The sequence below is a fragment of the Orbicella faveolata genome, unplaced genomic scaffold (genome assembly GCF_042242905.1).
Source record: "Orbicella faveolata isolate gen_17 unplaced genomic scaffold, um_ofav_v1 contig_25, whole genome shotgun sequence".
Classification (NCBI taxonomy): domain Eukaryota; kingdom Metazoa; phylum Cnidaria; class Anthozoa; order Scleractinia; family Merulinidae; genus Orbicella; species Orbicella faveolata.
Genome location: NW_028301553.1, coordinates 11,114,545 through 11,131,525, shown reverse-complemented (window position 1 = coordinate 11,131,525; position 16,981 = coordinate 11,114,545). Strand labels below are relative to the sequence as shown.

The 16,981-nt window shown below is 38.8% G+C and overlaps 2 protein-coding genes across 2 annotated transcripts in view; both read right to left on the bottom strand.

The window, feature by feature from the left end:
- Positions 1–2,111: 2,111 nt before the first annotated feature.
- LOC110044054 (vascular endothelial growth factor receptor 3-like) overlaps positions 2,112–16,981 on the bottom strand; it is a 27,782-nt gene continuing 12,912 nt past the window's right edge. Inside the window, exons 4-19 of the mRNA XM_020749575.2 lie at positions 12,979–13,245; positions 11,993–12,280; positions 9,864–10,172; positions 9,067–9,324; positions 8,396–8,509; positions 7,866–7,884; positions 7,273–7,315; positions 6,410–6,665; positions 5,947–6,057; positions 5,320–5,510; positions 4,725–4,847; positions 4,556–4,626; positions 4,278–4,318; positions 3,752–3,848; positions 3,127–3,226; positions 2,112–2,888 (exon numbers count right to left, since the gene is read on the bottom strand). Coding sequence (XP_020605234.2) covers positions 2,820–2,888; positions 3,127–3,226; positions 3,752–3,848; positions 4,278–4,318; positions 4,556–4,626; positions 4,725–4,847; positions 5,320–5,510; positions 5,947–6,057; positions 6,410–6,665; positions 7,273–7,315; positions 7,866–7,884; positions 8,396–8,509; positions 9,067–9,324; positions 9,864–10,172; positions 11,993–12,280; positions 12,979–13,245 — 2,357 coding nt within the window. The 3' untranslated portion in view covers positions 2,112–2,819. The remainder of the gene's footprint in view (positions 2,889–3,126; positions 3,227–3,751; positions 3,849–4,277; positions 4,319–4,555; positions 4,627–4,724; positions 4,848–5,319; positions 5,511–5,946; positions 6,058–6,409; positions 6,666–7,272; positions 7,316–7,865; positions 7,885–8,395; positions 8,510–9,066; positions 9,325–9,863; positions 10,173–11,992; positions 12,281–12,978; positions 13,246–16,981) is intronic.
- LOC149108943 (uncharacterized) lies at positions 13,908–16,835 on the bottom strand. Its single transcript, XM_089293219.1, has one exon. It carries the CDS (start codon positions 14,918–14,920, stop codon positions 14,219–14,221), a length of 702 nt encoding a protein of 233 aa, XP_089149345.1. The 5' UTR covers positions 14,921–16,835; the 3' UTR covers positions 13,908–14,218.

The window sequence follows — 16,981 nt, the reverse complement described above, 5'->3', positions numbered from 1 at the left end:
TATGTTTGAAAATGGCTTTGATAGGATAGATGACAATTGCATCATAGCAATACTTTGAAAGGCATACAAACGAGACACAAGAGTCGTTTTAACGTCAGACCGCTGATAACTGCGATAACAGCTGTTCAGGTTCCAATTTGTTATTGTTCTTAGTCTTTTAATTTACCTAGGGCAAAATTTCTATTCCTGTTTCTATTCCTATTCAAAACCTTACTTGTGTTTAATTGTAGCGAAAAACCAGAATCAAATGTTGAACTTTTAGACACGCTGAGATGTTTTCGCAGAGAAGTGGCCGCCATATTGAAATGGAGATGGTTGTTATGATAACGTGTCACGTGAACTTAAACTTGATGTTTGATTGGCTAATAGTTTTGGTCCCGGTAATCAAATTTGATAGCCGTGCCGGACTGGTTTCCGGTATGTCTAAAAAGATTTTTACTGCGTCGGCAATTGTTTTGTTCAACAAAGAACTGTATGTATAATAAGTGTATGGAGTTATACGGAAATCCCTCCAAATATTGCATTCACGGGCAAACAGAGAAAAGCAAAAAACAGTAAAGATAATTCTAGTTTGCTACCGTACTTACTGGAGGCTGAAGGCTCAAGAGTACAAACAAACCAACAGAAACATGCAAAATAAATAAATGGAAAGACCTAACAATCTAAGATCGAGTCAGCTGGGCGTGGGAAGGAAAGTGAATGCTCTGTAGAATACGACGAGTACGTTTAGTGGCACTCTGTTGCGGTTATTGTAATGTTTAAACAAAGAACTGAATGCATAATAAATGTATGGGTTACATGAAAAGTTTGCCGTGTTGGAAGCGTCGCCGTCGGCAAAATCACAAACATGTTTTTGGTTAGCCCAACCAAATTCCGATTTGTGTTAGCTAAAGTTTACTTCTTCTAGTCAGGAACATACCTTTGCTTCACAGATGTCTTTTACTCTCTGAGTCACTGGCAAAAAGTGCTGCCTATTTCAGTCCTTTCGTCATATCTGACCCGCCAAATCCGACAGAGCTTTTATTAAATTGCTCTGGAGTCTTTTGATTTGACACTTAACAGCGATCAAAATCTCATGCTTTGGTGCATCTAAAATAGCCCTCAGTTGTAGCCCTGGTGAAATAGAGACGCCAGCTTGTACTTGGTCTGCCATGAGGTGATGAACAATACGAACAACTGAGAACGAAAGTAGCAGTGACTGGTCTTCATCAGAGAACTGAGAACACAACTGGTTGAGGACGAATTAGCATACGCACACTCCTAAATTCGCGTGATATTTCATACCGACGAGAAAATACTGATTTTCCTCTGATTTTCAACACGCGGAAAAATTGAATTTACAAGAACAAGGCGCCGACTTCTCGGGCGCTTTTAATTAGACCAAAAATTCCGGTCAAAAGTTCTGGAAATTTCCTGTGGCAAAGGACAACCTTGTGAGCTAGACCCAAACTTTAGAGGATTTCGTAACGGGAATTTCCGTTCCTTTTGATTTTCCTCTCGGAAATTGCAGAATTTTCGGTTGAATGTTCGCTTTTCGGATATTTAACAATTCTCTGTTTTCCAGAGACATTCGCAGGAAAAGTTGGGTACCCATTTTGGAAATTTTCGGAATAAATGTTTGGTTGAACTTGAAAGCGCCCTTATAATTTAGACGAGTTCCTGAAAGTCAGCACTCAGAAATAGTTCAGATCACTAAATGCAATGACCCTTAACTTACAAATACCGATTGAAACTAAACTATATAGCATATAGTGTATGGTATAACCAGCTAATAAGCCATTTCCGGGTTGCCTTTTGCCTTTGTGTCAAAACGAGTCCACGTGCGAAACCATTAATATGAAAATGAGTTCCGCCTACAAGTTCATTTTCAAGCAAATCAAACTCATTTTCATGATGTTTTGAACGAGGACTCGTTTTGAAACAGAGGCACCAGGTAACTCGAAAATGGCCTATTCATACCAATGCAGGCCGTGTCAGCAGGCATCTTAGTTTTGATAGCGAAACCGTTTGACTCGTTTTGAAGTAATTGTTAGGCGCGCGCGGAATGGTGGGGTCGAGCATAACTTTTGACAGGCAGGACTAGTAACGAGTCAGAGAAAAAGTTAAAATGATTTCTTATGGGAAAGCTTTAATTTGTTTATAAAAGTATATTTTTGCCCTTTTTCAATATAGCGATGATCCAAAATCTAGACTACAACAATTGGCTACAACTTCTTGCTTAAACATGATTTAATCACTCAAGCGATTTTTCATGCATCCATTTTTTTGTGGGTAAAACCTGGAATCGTCACAGTGCAATTGAAATTGGCTAAAAGCATTTACAGACTAGGTCTTAACAAGATCAATCCTCGTGTACACAATGTCATTAGTGATTAACGCATCTACTCTAGCATTTAATTATCCAGGGTTAAAATTACGTGAATGCAATATTAAAAACGGTCTTTTCCAGTAGTTTGCAACCTCTCAGCTCCAGAGTAAAAAAGACATTCAAATAGTCGCCTTTCAGAAAGAAAATAATATCAACGGAAAAAAGCTCCTGAAAAATCTCGGTTTTAAAACCAGTGAATGCAGCTCGCACTGTTTCTGAGTGGGATTTTAACCTGTTACAGGTTTAGAAGGGAAGGGAAGTCTGTATGGGCCCTCGTCACGGCTTCTCAATCTTCCCCCAAGCTGCATATAAGAGGTGATAAATCTTGGATAAGGTAGCTGCACTCACCCGGCTAATAAAGTTATAAAAAAACGAGTCCTAAGCTAGGAATAACACGGTAGCTGTCTACATGACAAAAGCATCTAGATTACAAAGCAAGCAGGTAAAACAGTCATTCAGCTGTAAGATCCTCAACATTTGCATACAAACTGTCGTCATACTTTTTGAGGTTGACGTAAGTCTGTGAAAAGAAAACATTTAATGATGTTATTAGTTATCAGTCCTTTACAAAAGAAACTTGTCACTCTTGCTAACGGTTACGAACCTAATAAGAAGAAGAATAGCCAAAAATAAATAAATAAATAAAAATAAAATAGAATTACAAAAAACAAAACAAACAAAACAAAACAAAATTAGAGTAAAAGAAAATAACAATTTTCGGGCCCTTTTTTCTAGGCTTGTATCTCCAGATGCATTACCCTGTGGTTTCCCTCCATTTCTTTCATTGTGTCTTTAAGCTTGGCAAAGGTTGGTCGAGCACTTGGGTTTTCTTCCCAACACTTGAGCATAATCTGGTATCTAATAAATAACGAGGGAAAAAAGGTTTACATAGTATTAGAGGTTTCGAAAGAGCATTTCATCTTGAAATTAAACGGTTGATACTTCATGGACTTTTGGTGAACGGACACGTGAGTTGCCATAGCAATGCAGTGGTGACGTTAAGTACATAAATAGTCAGTTCTTGGCATCTAGACATCAACTTAAAAATAGAAATGATCAAATATTGACCCGGCAAAAAAGTTTCTTTATCAGCATGACTTTGGGTGATTCGTCATCACGACCAATCTTGCCCGAAGTAACTGAGTAGCTGTTTCTACCATAACTGCGCTACACGTGTGGTATAGGACCATAGGACTAGACCATTCGGGCACTTTGAGGTATCACTTAGGCGATGCTAACAACGATCGAAGGAGGCAGTAAACAATAATGGAACTCTCACTCTGTTGGCTCGCTTAAAATATAGCAGTTCTCTTAACAGTATACATTGATACTACACACTAAAATTATGAGAGACGAAATAAATTTATTTATTTATTTATTTACAGTTTGTTATCCACATGTTTTGGTTTTGGCATTCTGAATCCATCTTGTAGTTTCCTGGCGATTTGCCGAGCGTTAATTCCCGGATACGGAGATCCACCTAGTAGATGAGACAACGTGGTGTTTCTAACATGCATAACATTGAAATAAAATACTTCATTTTAGAGGAAAACTGATGTGTGTTGGATGTTTGCATGTACACTGTAACCGCTATTTTTTGAACCTATACTCATCCTCCGTTTCCTGACAAGGGATAGTCTTTGCATACTCTTTCCTAGAATACTCAGCCTCGCAATTCCATTATTGATTACTGTGATTGACGATACAAGGTACGGCTGAGACTGTATGTTTACCAACAGTCACACCTTGGGTTGTGCGAGCGGACATCAAAATTTACCACGTTGTTTCCTTAGACACGATTAGTGTAATTACATCACGTGACGCAATCTTCCACTTAGCATTCTAAATTTGTTTTTGGATTTAGCTCCAAACGTAAAAAGAAATGAAAATATTTTATTAAACACCTTACCTACAGTGAGGATCTCGTACAGCAGAACACCATAGCTCCAGCTGCGAGAAAAGAGGTTCGTTATATAAAGTTACGATACGCGAGGAACAGATACTAATAAATATTATAGAAGTTGACGTCGTAAGTACTTCTTTTACAACTTAGTTCTAATCAAGCAAGCGTGAGATTTCCGTCAAAGTACCGTCATGACCACTTTTTTATATAACAACTCTACAATAAGTGATAAAATACCTTTGAACTCCTACTAACCCAGGACTTTGTACACCACTAATACTCACACGTCACTTTGTGTTGTGTATGTTCCATGTAACAAAGCTTCATAAGCAGTCCACTTAACGGGCAGACGACCCTGTTCAAGAAAAAAAAAATAAAAGCAATAGAAAGAAATTACATAATTCTATTTTAGACATGTGGCGGAACGACAGTGTAATTCGTGAAAACTCTCACCCGACTTTGTTTGGTGCAGATATCATCCTGCTGAACATTCGTCGCCATCCCAAAATCTGTCACCTTACATTTCTCTCCTTCACCGACAAGGACATTTCTGGCCGCCAAGTCGCGATGGATTATCTGAAAGAAAGTTATGCTTACCGCTGCCCTACTTCTTTGCTATTACCTGCTATTACCGGAAAAACAGACCACACAATCCCCTTCAGTGAATGAAGGAAACTCGAAAGGCTTCAGGGAAACGTAGTGAAACAATAAGGTTAAGTCTGCATACGAGACGAGTGACCCATCAGGCTGATGTTTATCTCCGGTTTCAGCAGCATGAAGCGACTAGGAGTAGTTCTACTCCCTCCTGGATGGGATGCTAGTTCATCGCAGGGTTACGCCCAGCATTAAATTCGCCGAAACCTATTTATACACCTGGGTGAAGAGAGGCATTGTGAGAGTAAAGTGTCTTGCCAAGAAGACAACCCAATGTCCCCGGCCAGGGCTCAAAACGGACCGTTCGATCCGGAGGCGAGCGCACTAACCATGAGAAAGAGAAAGAATTAACTAGATGAATAATAAAGTTGAAAATATCGCATAGCAACCAAACCTTTCTTGAGGACAAATAAAGCATTCCATCAGCAACTTGCCAAGCGAACCTCACTAACTGTTCCGATGTCAGACTGGTTTGTGGTTTCACATCCGGGTCTTTAAAGTACGTGTCGTTGAGCCCCCGACTCTTCCTCAAGTATCCCCGCAGGTCACCGTAAGGCACATATTCAATAAGGACAAGAAGTGGATCTATGGAAATATGGAAAAGAAACAGAAATTAAAAAGAAAAAAATATTAGCAAACACTGAAAAGCTTAGCAAGGGGGATGTGGAGAAACAGATGCAATGGAAGCTGCTTTGAGTTCTGGTAGCCATAATTTCCATGATTGAATACCTGAGAGATATGGATGACGTAATTCTACTGAAATCGAAGAAAACATGATGATAATGGCTTATTATATTCTTACAATTGCCTGTTTGTCATTCAGCTGCCTTCGTAAGACAATAAAATATCGTCAGCTTGCGTTAGAAGTTTCACTTCGTTTCTGGCCAAGGTTCTGGTAACGGCTACGTCGATGACTAAAGTTTTGGTAGGCTCGATTACCAGCCGCTGTGTTCTGGCCATTAGACTTACTGCTGGGTGTATACGTGTGATATCAGTTATATCTAATCCGTATTTCTTTTACCAGATACAGTAACACATCCCATCAACTTGATCACGTGAGGATGAGGTTTCAGCTTTTTCATCAATTCAAGTTCTGACAGCAAGGCCCTTCTGTCTGATTCTGGAGCATTCGCTACAAAAAACCACAAAAATATCGACAAGTGATCTTGTTTTAAGGTGATTTTGCACGAGCCGATATTAAACGCCGATTTTTAACGCAACAATGTTGCGTTAAAAATCTATGTCGTGCATTATGGCGCACAGGGCGACTTTTAACAGGTTTTTGAAAGCGATCCAAAAACTTGCAACATTGTTGTGAGATGTTTGCATGTTGCATTAAAAATCCCTCGTGTAACATACCGCTGCTACCGCGACAAAGTTGCATCGAAAGTTGTCTCGAGTGACATGGATTAAAAATTGGCTTGAATAACATCATCTTTAGTCTTAGATCAAGCACTTCGATAGTTCATAATTTCTAATCGTACCTTTTAACATTTTGACAGCAACGGTTGTGTGCTCCTCGTTGCCGCTTACATTCCACGCTGTTGCTTTGGCAACTCGAGAAAAAGCTCCTTTACCGACAACTTTAGTTATCTTGACCTGTTCTCGGTTAATTTCCCAGGTTCGTCCCGAAGGGTGAAGAGGCATGTAGTCTCCCCTGGTTGGAGCTGCATAGGTTGCGGAGTCACCAGACGCTTTGTTGCTAGAGGACTGTTGGTCAGGTTTCACAGCTAGAGGATTCTGGTAAGGAATGGTATAAGGCATAGGTATTGGCAATAAATACGTGAAACTTTGCAGAGTTTATTATTGTGCTGGTTTTGATCATGAATTACTGTCGAACAACATTTTCTTCTAAATCTTCTAACGCACTGTTGAATAAAGCAAGTACTGAAACTTTGAAAAAATACATAGTATCATGAACTACTTTTTCAAATTTTGAACTGCATTTGTAATATTATTATTTTTTTGTGCAGAAAATTTGTATTGGTAATTGAATGAATGCGAGTGCAGTTACGTATTTACAATGCAAGAGGTATTTGAAAAATATCTGAAAATTGCACGAGCCTTTAGTTGAGTGTAATTTGAAAGAATTTCCAAAAGAATTTCCAAAAGAATTTCCAAAGTTGCGAAGGCGTGCGGGTTAATTTGCACTGCCGTGGAAATTAAGAATTAACGATCAATTGGCCTGCTCTCAGCCAATCACAATGAAGTTATTTTCTCAGTCATACGATAAACGATGTAGTCTTAGTTCTTAGTTTTAACTTGTAATTATATCTATCTCTTCACCTGTGATGTTTACCATTATTTTCGCATGTTTTTTGCTTATATACCTTCTTAATTTACTTACCAGGACAACAAACTCTCCGCCACACTCTGCACATTTTTTTCTCCTGAAATAAATCAACGCTTGTTTCAATACTTGGAATGTTCTACAGAACATTTTGGTTATGTTGCTTGAAACATAGACTGATAAAGAGCTATGCTAAAAACTGAAATGACAAAAAACAGAAAAACAAAAAACAAAAACCGGAGCTACCAAACTAATCAACGTGTTTGCAAGGTCTTTACATTCAAACTGCATTTCTTCTTCGTTAACCAATGTATTTCTTAGTAACCATTCTTAATGTCTATCTCTGCTGATTTCCAACTTTAACAGGGACAACGATTATCGACTATCGCCGTTTACATGCAAATACATGTAGATAGTATGTAAGAAGCAAAGATTAAATATCCGCACAAGCTGAGCTTAAATACAAAGTGCATTGTAGGCCTCATCTTACGGTGTTTTAAATGATTCAATGCTACTGGGGAGGTTTTTTGCGTTTCCTGGGAAAATCACATGGTGATTGAACCGTGTAAGGTGAGTTCTATAGGCGTCATAACTAACAGCAAGATCTCTGTAAAAAATGATTTGTTTCTGTAATGCTGAGGGAAACTCACCTATTTGTATTTGAGGTCACTGAAATGAGAACAAAAAAATATCGGTAAGCATTTTTTTTTTACAGTAAAATTCATGGCCTGGCGCAATCACGAAGGAACGTTTGGCTGATTCTAATTCTCTGAAGATTTCTCCAGTGTATTCAGGAAGAGATCATTTTGCATTTGATAATTAAATAATGCAACAATACTCGATAACCGCGTATGCATGCATGGAGCTCCGACCAATTACATCGCAAGGGATATATGGTCAAGTTTTATAAATGCAGACCAGTTGATGATTGATATTGGCCATTTCGAAAATGGACACTGGTAACCGGGGTTTGGTTCAAATTTCCAATCGTGAAACAGACACCACCATATGAAAGCTCACGTTGGAATTGGTCATTTGACCAAGTTTGATGTTTTTAGGGTGAACAGAGAATTCATTTGAATTCATCTACTTTAGAAAACAAAAAAAATGATAGATCACATCTGATCTAAATATACGCGGAAAATTAGAATATGCAACTCCTAAGCAAAAGGTAACTTACCCGCACCATTGCGCTGTCTCCGTTGGACGATAATCAGAATAAGAATAATAATCAACAACACGAGGATGACAATGATATAAATAATGTGAAGAGTTGTCTCGTTACACGACGAACCTACAAGATACAGTAGACAGAAAAATATAAGATTGTTTATCACGAATTAAAGAAGTTGATGAGTTGTTGATAGTTTCTAATTTGTACTGATTACCGCTTCCTAGAGACTGTTCTTAGAAATTCCGCAGTTTTATCATGACTGTACAAAACGATGCAAGAGTCCTTTTGCTTATCTCTTTCAAACAATTTATTTTGTTCGCTACTATGAAACGTGCTAGAAAGCAATCCTTTTTTGATCTAGCTATTTTGTTTTTGAATGTAACTTCCAGTTGTAACTAATTATTCCTACAATTGTAACTAATTGTTCCTTCACATTTAATAATTAAGAACAGACGGAAAGACAGACAAACGGAGGGAAGGACTGACGGACGGAAGGAAGAACAGACAGACGGACGGACGGATGGATGGATGGATTGATAGATATATAGATAAATGATTGCTACTTTCTTGCTGCTTTTAACAATTCCGCATGGTTGTGTGGCTCAAAAAATATATGGAAGATTCCTTCTCTACATTGCGCTCAATATTGCATTGAAACGTGTTCGCGAGCAATTTACCTTTGATTGTAACTTCCACAGTGTAACTCACTGTTCCTACAGAGTTAGATGCTTCACATTCATACTTTCCAGCGTCTTTTTCACTGGTGTCGTCAATGATGAAGTCGGTTTTGCTGATGTTTGATTGAAGCACCTTGCCATTTTTCCTCCAAGTAACACTGGGTGTGGGATAACCCTCGGCTTGGCACACCAAGTACAGTACGTTTTCCTCGACAACAATTACTTTACTTTTACTTTTCTTGGTTATTGTCGGTGACACTATATACGAACGAACGAAATATGAAGACAAAGGTATTGGTCAGCCAGAACTATCCATTAAATCCGGGACTTCCATTAAGAGCTCAATGAGACGTATCGTACGCTATTGTTTAACAAAATAAAGTTATTTGACAACATAAAGTTAAATTATTACTGTACATTTTGCTGTTTTTCTTAAACTTTTAGCTAGATACACGACCCCACAAGCAAATCTATTGCTTTAAACCAAATCGTGTTTGAAGAAAGGATTGTTTCTGTCCAAAATGTTCTCGGCAAATCTGAAAGCCCAAATCCTTGTGCCAGTCCATATAATAGGGGCAATCACTGTTGTATGAACTATTCGGTGGAAAAATTGGGTTCAGAAGCGCGTAACAATTCTCGAAAATGAGCCCTTAGTGTTTGAATGGCCGCAACCTACATGTTTATTGATACATCAGAACTAATGAACTAAAAATTCCTGGTCTTTCAGCGACGTTTTAAGCTCAGCAATTCTGGAATTTCATTGACAAATAGACAGTTTAGTTTAATATAGAACTTACCTCCGATTGCCTTGACTCTCGTAATCTTTCCATCTTCTATTAAACTCTCACCAAATTCGTTTGTTGCAGTAACCACAAATTCATTCACCTCGCCTTTCTTCAATTCAACTTGTAATTGCCTCACTGAGACATCTGTAATTGTCGTTAGCTTGATCCACTCTCCTGGCTTACCATCAGTCACTATTCTTTGGTACACAGTGTACTGTGTGATTACTCTTCCATTATTTTGCGGTTCGTCCCACTTCAGAGTGATAGTATTATCTGTTACTTCATTTGGCAGATCGTTAATTGTCGCTGACGCTGGGACTCCTTGGGAAACCAAAATACCACTATCAGTTATCATTATCAAAAAATAAATTTAAATTTTCCTCTCTGAAAAATCGTTCTTCCGTTATTAAATCGAATGGATGTGAATTTTGGTGTTACTGTGTATGCACAGAGTTTTGAATTGATCGAGATTTGTTATGATGATAGACGATAGATGGCTGGCTGTTTTATTCTCACACAGCAAATTGACTACCTTTGAACGCAAACTTGTCCCTGCTCGGTAACCTTCGGGACTAAACCATCGGTTTTATAGTTATTTATTGTTTAACAGCAGTCTAGTCAGTGTGGAGAGTCAGGTATTGGACTGTTTCTTCATTGGCTGACTTCCTTTTAGCGTATCTGTTCAGCACAGTGCTTGGTTTTTTCAGCCGTTTGTTTTACAATTAGCGTATGGACCTTTGATCGCCTCCTAGTGTGATAAGTTACTCTTTAGCATATCGCAAGTCTACGCCCTATTGTCGCAGCCCGTTCGCGTAGTTGGTGTCACGATTGTTTATAGTGTTAGTCGGGTCAATGTAGAAGGTCAGATATTGGACTGCTTCTTCATTGCCGTTTATTTACCCTCTAACTTTGTGGGAATACTTTATTAGAGCATTGCTAAAGTTTGTATTAACCAGATCTCCTTGATATAAGAACTGCGTCATGTCTTTGTAGTAAGACTTATGTTCGGCTATACTGTCGCCCGGTTGTGTCAGACAAGGGCTGTTTCCGGGCTATTAATCCTCGAATTAGGCCCCCCCCCAACTCGAATAAGCGCCCCCCTCCCCTCCCCCCCATTTTGTGGACGAGTAATGAGACAACAAAGGATGTATAGTTTTCGTCGTGTAGTATTAGATTTGTACATTGTTTCAGTTTGTGAACACGTTTAGTGAACACGTTGAACACGTTAAGTACTAACGGTGTTGGTGTTTACGCGCAGATGATGTATTCAAAAAATGATCATGTCCGGCCACGATTTAGGAAAAATTAAATAAGCGCCCCCTCGAATAAGCGCCCCCTCGAATAAGCGCCCCCCTCGAATAAGCGCCCTCTGTCTCTCCTAAATTTGAAATAAGCGCCACGGGCGCTAATTCGAGGATTTACGGTATCCAAGCTTTCGTAATGTAATCTTTTGAGACCTGATATGCACGTCAGTTTTCCATTAGTGATAGTCACGAGCATAATCTGTTACTCGCCTTTAAGAGACATAACTTGTAATTTTCGTTCAGTGACGCTGTTCAGTCAGGGGCTGTGGCGCCACTGCTCAGTGTGCCTTTTCTTTCGAGAGTTCCGCCGGCGTCTTGGTGGGGTTGCCACATTGTTGTGGCTTGTGGCGAAAGTTTTAACCCCATCTTTTCTGAAGAGATTTTAATCTTTGTTTGTAGCATTAGTTTCAGTTAAACTCGTCACATTCGAGGCCATTTATCCCAACGATTTGTTTTTATTGTCGTCTACCTATCTCTTCAGCAAACTGGGACTCCTTGGATAACCAGAACACCACAATCAGTTATCATTATCGAAAAAGAAATTTAAATTTCCACTAAATCATTCTCACGTTATTAATTCGAACGGCTGTTAATTGTGGTGTTACCGCACATGCACAGACTTTTGGTTTGATTGAGATTTGTTATGGCGATATGCGATCGATCGCTGGTTATCTCAAGCGCTAAAACTTCCGCACAGTTTGCTCTATTTGCGAGGCTATCAAAAAAATCACACGTTCACAGTAACGGTTGTAATTCGCGCGTGAGAAAACAAGCCATCGTCTGTACTCTCGTAACAAATTTCACTTATGTCAAGGGACAAGATATCACAATTTTTACCTTCATACTTAGTCTTTATCGCCTTTTCCACAGCAGTTCCCTCAAACACAGCATTCCTAGCAAGTATCTTCAACATGTAGTTGGTATATATCTCCAGACCTCTCACAGTCCAACTTGTTGTACCAGGGTCAGTAATATCCTCATTCTTTATCTCAGTGCTACCCTTTAGTATGACCGCTCGGTACGCTGTGATAGGAATTCCTCCATCATCAGCTGGTGCAGTCCATTTTACTGTTAGTGAAGTGGATTGAATGTATAACTGTGCGATGGTTGGGGAGCCCGGCTTCTCTAGGAGAACAACAACAAAAAAGCCTTTGGATGTATAATGTACTTTTAAAATAATTCAACACCTATTAACAATAAAATGTTTCATTCGCTTCCTCCGAGTGTCATTGAAATCCTTTCTAAATCATAATATGCATGATCTTAGAGCTGAAAAAGTTTGGACATCATGGCCTGCATACCTGATAAGGAGCTTATTAACTTCTCCAGCAAATGTCAATACGTTATACTTTTAAACTACGTCCTGAAAATCCTAACCCTAGTACTGTCAATTCATAGTAAAATAGATGATATTCATTTATTAAGGGTGAACTGTTCACTGGTTTTAAAAGCAAACATATTTACTTATGTACATATTTAGTTATGTAAATAGTAGTTTATTGTACTGTATATAATATGCGATTTTATTTTTATTTTTATTATCAATACTGTTTTATTTATTTATTTATTCCTTTATTTATTATTTTCTTGGAGAAATTAGCTATACAGCTACTCTTGTAAATCCGAGGTGAAATAAAGGTGATATATGTTTGTATGTATGTACGTAAAGCTTTCTGTTGAGTTGATGATGAACTTTAACCGAGTGATTCCTATAGAAAGAAAAACCATAAGTCACAGTTTACTTGACAACTGCCTTTCTTAAAAAAGAAATGAAAAGTTAGCACAAAATACATCATTTTAAATTTACGACAAAGAGGACCTACTTATCTGTTCTAATTTCACTATCTCGAAATCAGCAGGAGTGAGTCCATTGTCAGCATTGCACTTGAAACCACCAAAATCAGGATCCACGCTCATCTTCACATTTACTGTGTTCTGTGTAGCTGTGACGCTGTTTATTCGACTTCCATCAGGTTTGTACCAGGTGAGTGTTGGCGTAGGAACACCATCTGACACACACTTCAACGTCACTGTTTGACCAATCCAAGACTTATCAGCTGATGCTGCGGCTTGTTTTATGGTGGGCGGGTCTGAAAAATTACAATAACATCCGATTTTGAAATTACTCGCGGGATTACTCCCTGAATTGTACCTCACTCGGTCCAATTACCCTTACAAATCATCAATAATAGTCTCTGTCCCGTTACAATATTGAAGTTTTCACAATCAATCATCTAAATTGAACGTGGCAGAAAATTATCGCATAAGAACCTTGCTGATGTAATATCTCTTCTCTTCATCTCTTAGTATTGTTTCTAACATTAGAGTATGTATTGTAGAGAAAGTAGCAAAATAGAGTACCGTATTGTAAATAATGCAAGAAATTATGTGTTTTGCAAATAATAATAATAATAATAAAAAATTAACAAGTACCTTAAAAAAAACCCTAGCTGTATCGCCTTGCTCATAGCGAGTCTCCCATAGATCTAGCACAGTGGTTAGTCCCAGTAAATATTTCGAAGGAGACGGACTTACTGAAGTTTAAAACTAAAAAATCATCACAACTCTACCATCAATTCATAGTAAAATAGATTTTTTTCCTTCTCTAAGCCATACAATCCATGATTATGAAACATGCTTGTCGTTACTATGCACTCAGCCCTATTACCATTACAAATAGGCGTGCGGAGAACCAATCACGATCGAAAATTTTGTTACAGATACGATTAGACAATAAATAGGATGCGTGCATAACAGGAAAGTGTTTAATTGTAAGACGTTCTTTAACAGAAATTTCGTTTGCGGAAAAGGGGGAACAAACTCACAGCCATTCAAGGAGTATTAATTAACAATTATTGGATGAGGTTGAGCATGATAGCGATAATTATCAAGGCCAAAGTTTGTGTCATCTGTACGCTCTCCGACCACCATGTTGTCGTACAAACATCCTCAGAAGTGGAGACGTTTCTCTTGGGGTGCTGAAATAAAAACTCGTTTAAGGGATTTAGGTGACTTAGATACAGCTCGAAGGACAATTTGGACCATGTTTTTCATACATCAAACCTAACCTTCGTCATCTTCCCGGCGGTTTTTTGTTAATTCATCCGCTGCTTTGCTCACGTAGCGTGCTCCGGTGCTGTCCTTGTTGAACAAAAATTCAGTCTTCTCGAGTTGACGGAGATTTTGCCTTCCTCGGCGACAAAAGCACAGCATTACTTCAAAAAACAAAGCTTTGTTTTGAAGCTTTTCTTGATCATTCAGACCGAAGGCAGTGCTTTCGTACAATTTTTTCAGGTCTTCTTCGCATATCGGTGGCTTGTGTTCAACTGTTGCCAGCCCTTGTCGCTTCAGGTCCACACACTTCGCGCTAAACACTTTGTTTGTGTCAGCAAACTCTGAATCATTGATGATGTCAAAACCACGAGTAGCTTTGAATTGCCGATTTAATCCAAAACTGAGGCTGTTTAGCGTACTCTTTGAATAAGAAGTGCCATCCGCTTTTCGAGCTTCTGCATAGAACAGCTTTGGCACGTTCGCAAGCGTATCTTTCGTTTGAGGTTCATCTGGTTTCTTTTCCTTCAAATACTGATGAAAAACTTTCAGTGCTGACTTTTTGGCCCTTTTGGTGCTGTTTGCATCTTTATCATCAAGAAGGAAGTTTAAATCTTCTTCTGATAGTATGGCAAACCTTGCTTTCGACTGCGCCATGACAAAACTGATCAAACTACTGGTTTGCGTGCTAGGTGACGTCACTTCTGCATGCATAAAACTATTTTATTATGTAAACACTAGTGTAATACCAGGATTTCTCCTTTTACTAAAAAATCATATCTTCATCGCGCGCAGTAAAGATACTTCTTTTATCTTTCACGTTTGAGGATATTGGTGTCGCCATGGTTACTTACATGATAATCGCTTAAACTGAACTTAGATGTGTTGCTGCGCTCACTCGTGAGATATCGAGTTGAACACTCGAAGATAAAATTCGTATCCACGCGCAGGCATGTAAAATCCTCTATGTCTGTAGGTATGACGTCCCTTCTACATATATAAAATCTATTGTCTGTAAGTATGACGAAAGAGAAACAGAGCAAGCAAGAATTAACTGCGTGCTTATAGCCAATCAAAATCGAGCTGGTTACACCAATGTATAATAACAGGAGCCATAATCGGGGACGGAGACCGTAAGTCTTGGGATCCGCGCGCACCTATGATATGGGACAATTTTTCTATTTTTAGAACAAATTGCGCCATCCTTACGTCATATATCCGCGCGGATCCGCGCACGTGTCGGGGGCTCTCGCGTGGATGTTGTCACGTTGAGTGATCAAATGGTGAGAGCTGCGAGATTCTCTTGCAGATTTTTCGCAGCGATGGCAGGGAATAAGGCAGGGAATAAGAACCAGGACTCTTATATGTAGTTTTATGCTCTGAGCTAATGGAAAAGGTGAGTTTTTATTTTTTTTTTTCGCGCTGTGAATGAATAATATCTGCTCGCGCTAGTTGTACGCGTAAGTTTTTCGTTTGTTCTGTGAAGAAAAGTTATGTAAGAAAACTCTTTACTCTGGTATCGAGTTGATTTGTGAGTTTCCCAAAAAATGCTTAATCATAGCCAAACCCTGTTTTTGATAGTTTCTCATGGTTTCTGTTTGTTTGGCGAGTTTGCAAAAGTTTTTGAAAGGAAAGTCTGACGCGTACATTGAGTAACTCATTTGCATAGTGTAGCGCGCGCTCTTTCAAGTCCGAGTTGGTGTTTTCAATTGTCAACAAACCTTGACAAAGATTTATTTCGTGGTCTTTTGTGCCGAGATGCTGCAACAGTTTTCACGAACGCCAAAAGGCTACTAATATCATGTGTGTTTCTTTAACATAGTGAAACTTTACGCGGCGAAAATAAAAGAAACAAGGAGTTTTGATAACTCAACCAAAAAAAATCAAAATCGTTATTCGAGTTGATTAAAGAAAGCGTCGTCGTAATTTTGCTGATTATTTCTGCTGTATTCACATATTTTCAGCTAAGCTTTTAATATGTTCTCAAATATTTATCAACCTTAAACATATTTAAAAACTAGAGATATTATATGAGTTCGATGTACGTTTTCACAAAAGTGGGCAAGTCCAATTTGTCATGTTTTACTGACTGTACAAAACACGCATCGACGGGCGCTCTTATTCATCGACAACAGACAATTATTTTTACACAAACAAAACTGAGCAGCATCTACAGGCATAAACTTTCTTGTCGCTTATTGGGCCTTGATAAAACATCAAACGTTGCTTACAATTCAGGCGAAACTCAAACTTGCAATTATTTTTTTTTTGTTTTACTTTTCGGTCGAGATAGACTCTGGCGAAATCCTCGCAAGCCTGTGGCAAGAGGAGGGAAACTTTGGAGTCCTGAAACGCTGCGATATCCAAATATACCCAACTAGTTTTTTGCTGTGGTTTGGAAGAGTTGTTAATCTTCAAGATATGTGAACTCAAACTAGAGCAGCTTACGACGAAAATACTTAAGCAAAATTCCAACAGATGTAAACGCGTTGAGTTGTGGGCCAAAAACATGACAAAATTTCGGGAATTTCGGACGCCATTTCCCCCGCGCGACATCCGCAAAAATCCTCGCAGCATGTACGCGCGTGTGCCTCAGGCGATGGCGCAATTTGTTCTAAAAATAGAATTATTGTCCGATATCATGGGGACAACCCCAATACTAGAAATGGCGCGCGCTTACGGTCTCCGTCCCCGATTATGGCTCCTGATAATAATCATTATTTATGTCGCGTTCCTTGTTGTCCTTGTTAGATCACGTGGACGAATTGGGGGTAT